Source organism: Toxorhynchites rutilus, chromosome 1 (genome assembly GCF_029784135.1).
Source record: "Toxorhynchites rutilus septentrionalis strain SRP chromosome 1, ASM2978413v1, whole genome shotgun sequence".
Lineage (NCBI taxonomy): Eukaryota > Metazoa > Arthropoda > Insecta > Diptera > Culicidae > Toxorhynchites > Toxorhynchites rutilus.
Window position 1 is genome coordinate 159,109,714 of NC_073744.1, and position 10,866 is coordinate 159,120,579.

The 10,866-nt window shown below is 43.8% G+C and overlaps 1 protein-coding gene across 1 annotated transcript; it reads right to left on the reverse strand.

The window, feature by feature from the left end:
- Positions 1-485: 485 nt before the first annotated feature.
- On the reverse strand, positions 486-9,786 carry LOC129762433 (dnaJ homolog subfamily C member 16). Its single transcript, XM_055760670.1, has 6 exons — positions 9,366-9,786; positions 7,906-9,271; positions 7,612-7,843; positions 7,378-7,552; positions 7,112-7,316; positions 486-1,668 (listed from the first exon to the last, which is right to left on the reverse strand). Exons 1-6 carry the CDS (start codon positions 9,602-9,604, stop codon positions 1,435-1,437), a joined length of 2,451 nt encoding a protein of 816 aa, XP_055616645.1. The 5' UTR covers positions 9,605-9,786; the 3' UTR covers positions 486-1,434.
- Positions 9,787-10,866: the final 1,080 nt, after the last annotated feature.

Genomic DNA, 10,866 nt, shown 5'->3' on the forward strand with positions numbered 1-10,866 from the left:
TTATCACCTCGATTTCTATAATAGGGCCCAAAATAATTCTCTGAAGATATGCACCAAGCGAACCAACAACTCGAAAATTTATGACACTTGCGCCGATTGCTATCACTCTGTCGATGCTATCGATTTGCTTGGTATCTATAATAACAAAATGGGGCTAACGAGCAAACTTCTTATCGCCTCGATTTCTTTAATAGGGCTCAATGTTTCTATAGTTCGGAAATTGATACACAGAGCTACCCGATGATTTTTTCTCTGCTCGATACCAAGTATATCTCATTACCGGCGCTGGAGTGGATCTAGCCGAAGTTCAAATTTCAAGGCTTTGAAGAAAATCAAGGTGACGTTGGTTACGCTTCATCCAAAGTCTGTATCAAGTATTATGCCAGTATTTAACCGAGAGAAGAACTAAACTAGCTATTAGCACGAATATTATTATTAATATTATTGGGAATTTCTTTCGTTAACAGTTACGTAAAACACTTGCATACGAGAGTTCGTCTTTTGTGAAAGTAGCTCCGAACATTTTAATAGTTTGTGTATTTTAGCCTTAATCTGTTGTCTTTAGCCTCTAACAATCGTCCCTCGAACTGGAAAGGTACTTATTTTGGCCTTTCCGTGGATCAATTCACTATTTTATTCGATTCCAACAGTTGTCTTCATCCCTCAGTGCATTGTTTGTTCGTTTACCTTTCCCAGTTGAGAAGATGATTGACTACAGTACTATTATTTGGTATTTGTTGGTTGTTATGCTATTCTCTTCTATTCGAAAAAATGCTTCCACTGCAGTCTTCCATACCACTGGGTCACTGTTCTCGGTTGGAGGGGGCTCGGGAAAAATTTGAAGCACTTTGTATGAAGGCAAGTTTCTTCTACAAAATTGGATTATCAAAAGAGAAGCAAATGGCGCTTGCTCGCTGTGCAACTATTACGAACGATATTGAGGAAGAGAAAAGGATTCCAATGTCGTGTAATTCTGATTATTCTAGTTTGTTTTGCTAATATTTTACAGTTCTAATGTCTCTTTTTTCCCATTAAAGAACAAACTGTTGCATACTGCGCTAATCAATGATGCTATTTGTTTTGTTATTATTAATTTTAAATTTGACTAGATTGTTTAATGTTACTGCGCTGGAGATTGAACAAGACTAACGATTCCTATACACGTTATAAAATAAATAACTTATTCTACTAACAAATATATCGTATTTAACCTTATGACCATTGTAGTTCTACATAAAAAATATTGACAGAAAAAAAAGAGGCAGAAAACACAAATGAACAAATTTGGTTGCCCATGTCTTTAGAGAGATCTCAGATCAATTGTCAACGGTAGGGCGTGTTATTTCTTACAAACAAAAACAAAAATCGTCTCGCTATTGGCTTCGATACTCACCTGCCCGAGACAAAACTATGAAACTTGCTCCAAATAATCTCTTATTTCGAGGTAAAGTCCGGCCAGTAGTTGATATAATACCGATGGGTGGTACCCTCGAAGAGGCGATCCAACCAGTTAGGCAGACCGTCCAACAGGTTTTCCTCCAGGAGAATTTTCGGCTCGGAAATGTCGGAGATACTGGTTTCCGAGTCGGATGTATCCATGCCTAGGAATGCTCCGGCTTCCGGATCCGAAGGCATCGTGCTCAACTGTCGGGTCATCTTCATCATGCGCTGGAAGACAGAAAGGATAGGATTAATGGTTGGCGAAATGCTTGTCCTATCGCTTTTTTTATAGTTCGTTTATTTTTACAGGCTTAGTTATATGAGTTTTAAGGAGCCAAATTCTTAACTATATTTTTATTACCATATACCGTGAAGTACTGATATACCGCTCAGCTAAGGCAATATTTAACGTTTGTGAACCGGAAACCGTTGATCAATGCCGATTGTAGGTTCATCATTCCATCCACAGCTTTTGAGTGGCCCGGAAAAATTGACGTTCAGTAGCTAAATGATTTAATTTGTGGAAGACAAACCAGGATTGTTTTTTTTCTTGCATGGCAGCACCGTTTCATAAAAAACATGTGTCTTATGTCCATTTTGAAAGAGAGTAATAGGGAACGATATTTTCTGCTGGTGGAAAACATCCTTGAGAAACAGGAACAATCAGGGACATCCAACCCGATCCCGTTCTTGCTGCGGCCCAGCTTTCTGCCAATATCTGCCAAATCTCTTCTGGCATCCTGGATTCGAACGGAAATAGCATCAACGTTGCGCTAGTGGCACGGCTGCGTTTCCACAAAACAGTGCAGTGAAAGATACTCGATCGGTGTTAACTACCTTTGCATGTGCGTTTTTTTTTGTCGGAACCATCTAAAACCAGTTCCTTTATAGGTATTGGAAGTACTGCTGAAATTTAAACACAAACACAGCGCTTCTTCCTCTAAATACTCATGGATTTCGTGAAACCAGCTCCATATTTTTATGGTTGGAAACAGCTGCACGATGCTTTGACAGTACGCTTGGCACCCGTTGATTCCGCTTGAACCTATTGATCCATTCCCGTTTTTAAATGAATTGGAACGAGCTGATTTTCTCACTTAATGTGCTACGCTTAGCAGTAACCTCTTTGTGTTCACGGAGAATCCAGCTTTTACTTTAGCTAACAGCCATTCAACTATTCGTCCTTCTGTGGCATCGAGAACGGTTGCTTTTCCAGGACGTGGTTTGGAATACTTTCCCAAGGCCTTCTCGCACAGTGTTGAATACGAAATTCCGTGCAATTTGGCCGTCTTTCGAAGAGAAATCCGGTTCTCACCATTTCCACAGCGTCTGCTATTTTCGACCTATCCTATTGCATGCGTTTCTGACCGGCGTTTGTTTTATTCATCGTAATAAAGGGTGTGTCACATCAAATTGCATCACGGAAAAAACGCTGTAGAAATTCGACCAGTAGACCGATCCTTTTGAAAATTTTAGACAGTAAAATAAAAACTATTAAACAACTTTTGGCATTTTCTTTTTATTCATACTTCGAGCCCAAGCCCGTATGCTCGCACCTTCCTCTTTACCCCGTCCATAAGGTTCTGTACAACGTCAGGTTGTAGTTTTTTTTTTAACAGAAATCCATTTTCTCTTGAAGTCCGCCTCCGATTTGACAACTTTTGGGTTCTTCCGGAGGGCCTGCATCATAATCGCCCAATATTTCTCTATTGGGCGAATCTCCGGCGCGTTGGGCGGGTTCATTTTCTTTGGCACGAAGGTGACCCCGTTGGCTTCGTACCACTCCAACACGTCCTTTGAATAGTGGCACGAAGCGAGATCCGGCCAGAAGATGGTCGGGCCCTCGTGCTGCTTCAATAGTGGTAGTAAGCGCTTCTGTAGGCACTCCTTAAGGTAAACCTGCCCGTTTACCGTGCCGGTTATCACGAAGGGGGCGCTCCGCTTTCCGCAAGAGCAGATCGCTTGCCACACCATGTACTTTTTGGCAAACTTGGATAGTTTCTGCTTGCGAATCTCCTCCGGAACGCTGAATTTGTCCTCTGCGGAGAAGAACAACAGGCCCGGCAGCTGACGAAAGTCAGCTTTGACGTAGGTTTCGTCGTCCATTACCAGGCAATGCGGCTTCGTCAGCATTTCGGTGTACAGCTTCCGGGCTCGCGTCTTCCCCACCATGTTTTGCCTTTCGTCGCGGTTAGGAGCCTTCTGAACCTTGTATGTACGCAGGCCCTCCCGCTGCTTGGTCCGCTGGACGAATGAACTTGACAAATTCAGCTTATTGGCGACATCCCGGACCGAACTTCTCGGATCACGTCTAAACTGCTTAACTACGCGCTTGTGATCTTTTTCACTGACGGAGCATCCATTTTTGCCGTTCTTCACCTTCCGGTCGATGGTTAGGTTCTCGAAGTATCGTTTTAGTACTCTGCTGACCGTGGATTGGACGATTCCCAGCATCTTACCGATGTCCCGATGTGACAACTCCGGATTCTCGAAATGAGTGCACAGGATTAATTCACGACGCTCTTTTTCGTTCGACGACATTTTTCCAAATTTACGAAAAATTGACAGTGAAGCATGGCCAACGTGATCTATACACTCTTATCTGATTATAAGCGAAAGCTGAAGATATAATTCCTAAAAATTAAATTTCTACAGCGTTTTTTCTGTGATGCAATTTGATGTGACACACCCTTTATAGCAAATGAAATCTGTTGAGTGGAATACGAAACAAGTAGAAATATGGGTATCCTTGTTCCAGCCATATTTATTTTGGCAATAACTTATTGAATTTGCAATGAAAAGATATCAACAAGCTAAAAATCAGAGCGGTGTACCTGTACCCTTCAGTTTTATTGCTTTCGGAGATTTTCAATCGTTTACACTTTGTAAATTGATAACAACAGTGCACAATGCTGCTAGCCACTTTGCTAAGGAATTCAACAAATATAGCGGTTGATAGGTCGATGAAAGATATCGACTGAAATTTCTACAGTCAAGCGTAACTATTGGTTGCCAATTTTTCGATTAGTTATGGTTTTGCCAGAACACACAAATATAAATTATCAGAAGAAATAAGATAGCTAGTGTGAATCATTTGTATTTTATGGCAAGTGAGCGCCGTCGGAAGCGGCGGTGTCTCGCACGCAAACCTGGGATCCACTGATTGCCCGGTTAGTTTGAAACATAGGATACGATCCTTTAGCAATGTCCGACCGAGCTCTAGCGAGCGTCGGACGGTATACGTCTGCCCGGGGCGTTACGTTTGCCTGGGGCGATACGTTTGCCCGGTTAATTCTTGTTTTGAAATACAATACCGCGCCACAATATTTATAGCCTACTACACATTTTATAAGCGGTGGTTTCTGTTGCAGTCGTTTTCTGTGGCGATTTATTCCGGGAACCCTACAACTCGTACTTATCTCCAATCATCCGGAACAATATTATGCTCTGAAAACTGATTAAATAAATTCAACAAGCGATGTTTTGCCACATCAAGGAGTTTTTCCGCAAGTTGAACTTAATTCTTTCCGATCCTGGAGCAGAATTTCCAAGAAAGGAGAGCAAAAGAGAAGCAAGAGGGAAAATCGGAATCAAGATCACACCTATCTTGTGGTATATCTCGAACATTTTTTTCGCACGAGAACGAAATCGAAACATACCTTTCGTGCAAAATTAAAAATTCATCAATGAAAATATTCTTCGCTTTCATTCGTTTCCACGTTTATGAAAAAAAAAATAAACACAGATGAATCCACCTGTAAAACACATCTTAACAAAAAAGCTTGCTGTTTGCTTGCTGGACCAGATGACAAGGATGTCCTCGGACCATGTCTCCAGGCCAGTGGAGAGGAATCCGTTGTAGATGCTGAAGTGTTCTTATTCCCTTCCATCGTGGAGGGGAAGCAACAAGGTTCTTCTTGGCTGATCGATTGTTATGACGCTAGATCTTGAATAGTTCGGCATTGTTTTATTATCAGAAAACCGCATATCTGGTAATCACACAGGAAGTGTTCGTCGGAGTTGTGAATTTGGCAGGGTCGCAGAGTAAATGGAAAGGTCCTCTATTAAATCCGTGTGAGACATAGCAATGACCGGTCTTCAGTCTGGACAGAACTCGTTGTTCTCTCATTCTTTTTACGCCGTCGAACCTGACAATCGAGCCCTTGACTTTTTTGAGGAACTGTCCTCTCTCTGTGAACCACCTTTCGGTTCAAAAGATGCGGAAAGAGTTGGTGATCCACAACTTCACGTCATCAAGCGGCACCTTCCTAATGAAAAAGGTCGCTTCGCTCCATCCCCTGCAATGTTGTTGTGTCCGGGGACCCATATGAGCACAGTGTCGGGCAATATGTGCTACCTGATAGGCAGTACCCATGGACGTTTGGACATGACCGCACCGATGGCATCAAATGCGCTCATCGAATAGGAGACGACAGTGGCTTGGGAGATGAAATTGTGGTCGTCGGTCACCTCGGCCGAGAGAACGTGGCAGACGTCCGCGAGTTCCTTGAATGGAAATCGAACTATTATTACCATTGCTCACCTCAAACCCAACTCCTGATGGTCCTTTTGAGCCGTCCGAATCTAATCTCGTGGAGACTGTATTTTTCTGCTATGATATCCTTGGAGTATTTTAGCAGACCGGCCGAGCTCGCTCCGCCTCGGAAGTTGTTCTTCACACCGTTCTCGACGAGGTCAGTTGGGAACCTCAAGTCGTTAACACCTAACCAGGATTGTTTTGCCATCGAGGGGAGGTTGGAATGCGCCACCCGCTGCAGGGTCGTATTGCTAAGGGCAGTCAGGTGGGTCTTCCTCCTAACGTTGGTCTTCAACAAGAAACTGGTAGTCCTGGCCGAGTATATGATTACATCGAAAGGAGTTTCTCGAATTTCAGCGCATACAGAGGCAGCTGGTGTTGATGACAGGAGGTCGCAGACAGTCCATAGTGTTTTGTTGTAGATCGGTGCCAGTGTTTTTAAGAGCTTGTCTCCAGCTAAACACGACAGTTCGGGGCCATAGGTGAGGCGACTGCTAATAATTATTTTGGCCACCCGTAGCCGGATCTTTCTGCTGTTGCTCCGGTACGTTTTGGAATTAGTTTTCAACAGATTCAACCCGTCTCCTCGTGGAAAACTCGGGAGCTGATGTTACCAGGCGTGGCGAAGTTCTTGATAAAGTGCAGTAATTTACCGCCAACGCCAAAATATTCGATTTGTCTACATAAAGCTTAGAACACTGGCTATCCCACCATGGATTGAGAGGCCTTCGACATATGTTGGAGACTGGGATAGGTTTCGTTTGAGCGCGAACTCCGCTGTCATAGATCATACGAGAAATGAAATTATACTCTTCCCAAGGAGATAAACCATCTCTGGAATTGATGGTTACAGCAATCACGTTCGCATATTGTTTCCAGTCAATCTGTCTTGTGAGGTCATATGCCATGTTAAATGATTCAGAAGAGATTCAGATAATTATCCACACTACGGATTACCCGCGATATTCACAATATTGCTTGGGTGAAAAACAAACAAATCACCAACTTCACGAAGCCTATAAAAGTATCATTCTAACGATACTACAAACGCAAACAACTGTACGTCTGGTGGTTTCGAACAACTGACGAAAAATGATTGCCCTATCCTTAATACGAATCAAATTTCTCACTCACCTTCGCGCCCCGATTCGATTCCGGATGCTTGGCATGGTACATACAGAAATACTTTCGGTGTCCATTCAGTGCGATAACCGTCCCGATGCAGTTTCTCGGATTAATTTTCATCTCACGTGACTCGGAAAGGGACAGCCGGAGCAACTCCGCGTACCAGCCGATGCCCTTCTCGATCAACATGTGGGCGAACATTAGGGTTTTGTTTCTGCAACCAAGAAACAACAGCACGTTAGAAAGTAATTGTGTTGGCCTTTAAGTGACCATACTTCCTATAAGGCCACACGGCTTTGTGGAACGCCGGTATCAGTTTGTTCCGTGATTGCAGATCGGTGAGCAGCACAATTGTCCGGCAACCGGGTTTCAGCAGTCGCACGAGTCCGTTGTATTTTTCAGCCCGTAGCTCGTGTAATCTCAGCTCCGGAACATAGTTTGTTACCTTACCTGTACGAATCAAACCAATAGGAACGAGTTCTACAGATCGAAGATTAACAATTCGTTACCATTTTTTCCGTCGGCGCCAGCGTTCTTTTTCCTCTGGATGCTCTCCTCTTCGACCCTGACCAGATAGGACATCAGATAACCGGCTACCAGTATGAACGCGATCGTACCCACTACCGACAGAGCTGGCAGGATATGTTCCTGACCTACGTTATCGGACAAGAAATCGAACACCAGCAAAATCTTCTTCAGAATACGAATTATCAATCCTTGGGCATGTTCGTCTAGCAGATCCTGTAATAAAATAATATTTCAGCAAATTCGGCCTAAACCTACTATCAACTCATTAAGTTTACCTTCACTTCCGCTTCGTAAACCAGCGCTTCCGAAGATCGCAACAATCGTTGAATCGCCCCGTCTAGTTTCTGTTTGGTCGTGTTGTACGTCATCTCGTGGGTTTCGTTCTCCAGACTGCGGTCCAACGTTTCGAGAGTGGCCTCGTGCACCCACTCATACTTAATGTGCTTGGTATCTCTTCTCCAGATAATCACCACCTTCAGTACGGTTTCCTCCAGGTTACTGTGCTCTGTTAGCGCACTAATAAACTCTGTCTGTTTCTCCCGGTAGATATACGCATACCGGACCCGATCCGGACTGTAAGTGGACTCCAGTGCCATTCGACGCATCGCTAGTCGGGCCTCGTCGTGCGTTGAAGTGTTCTCGGTAATCAACACCACGCACAACCGCTTGCGCGGTCGATTCCACTCGGCTGGACACACCCCCTCGAGCATGGACTGTGACGATAGCCGTGGCAAAGCCAAATACTTATTCACCGATATAATATTGTTCAACGTCGATGTTGGGATGTCCGACATCGCAATCGAGGCAACCGGACGACTCGTATCTTCGTTGAAAATCAGCAATGTATCGATCGATGGGTGCACCTTGAATCGCTCCTGAATGTGAGTCATTTTCTTCGAATTGATTTGAACGAACCCGAAGGCAACTCGTTCCCGGAAGTGGAACGCCGTGATCAGATAACGCAACCGGGGCTGCGTCTTCGGCTCAACCACTAGAGCTCTGACACGATTGTCCTCCCAACCTTGGAGAAATTTATCGATCGAACTGTCGTCCACCGTAGGTAACAATCCGTAGGGCAATTTTTGTCTTATGAAATCCACTATCCGTTGCGTGTTGTAAATACTGTCCTTGTACACATAGTTGTGCCCGTCAAGTACCATAATTATGCAGGGCACCGAATGTACACCCACTTTCCTGATCAGTAGATTTTCGTGGCCAGCATTTATGGTGGCGAAATTAACTCCATACGGTTCCAGCATATCTATCGTCTTCTTGAATGAATTCGCCGCCTTCATACAGAAGAAGCACCAATCCGAGTAGAACATCAGAAGCTGAGGCGTGTGGCGACTCTTGGGGATTATGTTAGTCTCGTAGTATTTGGTCGTGATCGACAATCTGTGGAACAGACTTATGTCCTGATCGTGGAAGTTAAAATTATGCCCGAAGAACTGTTCGAAAGGATCCGGGAAGCGGCCATAGCTGCTGTAGTCCGGTCGCTCCCTGTACAGATGTGCATCCTCGTTGGTTATGCCGTACGAATCGTAAGCCGTTCGTCGTTCTGTATCCGATAACAGCTCGTAGGCCTGTTTGATCTCAACGAACTTAGCTTCCGCCTCCGGGTGGGAGGATTTGTCCGGGTGCCTTTCGGAGAAAAAAAACATGCATGTCACAAAATAATCAACACTCGCACTCGCTCCACAAACATAATCGATTTTCTCCGAACTCATTTTCTTACCACTCCTTCGCCAGCTGTTTGTACGCCTTTCGGATGTCCTGGAGGGTGGCATGCTTTTGTACCCCGAGTATCTTGTACGGGTCTGTCCCGGCATTGGCCTGAACGGTCAACGCAAGCAGCAGCAGTAAAAATAAACTCCCCAATAACAGATAATTTCTTCTCCACTTTTGCTCCATCCTGCCACCATCAAATTTTACCATCCATCCAGTACAAAATAATAGACGAGATGAAACCCTCATTTTCCGTTTGCGTTTCCCTACTGATCAAGCAAACCACTGCAGCACTACTCAATCCACTAGAACAACATTTATTGGATGATATGAATAGAAATAGTTTTAAGAAAATAAAGATCTTCGAGTTTTATTTTATCAGCCTTGATTGATGAAATTTTTCACCCCTTGCAGAACACACAGACTGACATTTCGCTGTTTTTTTTCTTCTTACAAGTGTCAGTGTTCTTTTGACGTAGGACTACGTCTAACCGGAAGATATAGGGGGTGAAATGGAAATCTAGGCACTGAACCAGTAGGAAAAAATGCAATATTTGGAACGCTTATAACTCGAGCATTTCTCAATAGATCGCAAAGGTTTTTGCATCAATTGATAGGTAATATATCTACGCATCTATCATAACGAATAACATTTCATTTTTCATGAGATAAATAATTGAATAATTGTGAAATATCAAGCATTGTCAAAATGCACTATGTGCCTATTTTTGATTGGTTCATTTTGTGCTCCTCAAATCGTACCGACCAAAACGGGCAACCAGAGCAGCAGCGAAATAGAATGAAGCACGATTGGAAAGGAAAAAGAAAAAAATTAACGAAACATTGGTCGCAGTCTCACACATGCGTAATTCTCGAGCCAGCCAGTCAGCTTAAAAATCCCCGCTCCGCTGCCGTAACGATCATTCTCATTCAAACCGTACACCACATCGGTTCGCATCACAACACATCAACAAACCAACCCAAGCAGCCATGTCTGGACATGGTAAAGAAGGAAAAGTGAAGGGAAAGGCAAAATCCCGCTCGAACCGTGTTGATCTGGAGTTCCCCGCAAGGGTAGCTAGGCCGAGCGCGTTAGTACCAGTGCACCAGTCCACCTAGCCGGCGTTATATAGTTTCGGCCGCCGAAGTGATCAAGTTGGCTGGTAAAGCTGCTCGCGACGATAAGAAAAACCGCATTCAGAACAGAACACATCAAGACAACAACAAGCAGTTGCAGAGTGGCGAGTGGCAAACGCAATCGCAAAACGGCATCAGGTAGCAGAAGAAAAAAGTTTGTTCTTTATACAAACTGCTTTGGTGGCAAATTCAGAACAAGGCGGCATCGAGGGCGTTCGAAATGTTCGAAAACCACGAGTACTAAGTTTTCTAAATTGGAACCATTCCATAAAACACGGCGCTTTTCAGGGCCATTAGACCTTCCAAAAAAGAGTTTAGGAAATACAGTTCAATGCTTTCTAAAACAATATCCAAAATAATAATAAAACACAAAT

What these genes read in the sequence shown, in the direction of transcription:
- LOC129762433 (XM_055760670.1), bottom strand. Translation starts at nt 9,604, where the DNA reads ATGAGGGTTTCATCTCGTCTATTATTTTGTACTGGATGGATGGTAAAA. An exon ending in AAACAGCTGGCGAAGGAGTG is followed by an intron (nt 9,272 to 9,365) that starts GTAAGAAAATGA and finishes TTTCTCCGAAAG; the next exon opens with GCACCCGGACAAATCCTCCC. An exon ending in TTTACGAAGCGGAAGTGAAG is followed by an intron (nt 7,844 to 7,905) that starts GTAAACTTAATG and finishes ATTTTATTACAG; the next exon opens with GATCTGCTAGACGAACATGC.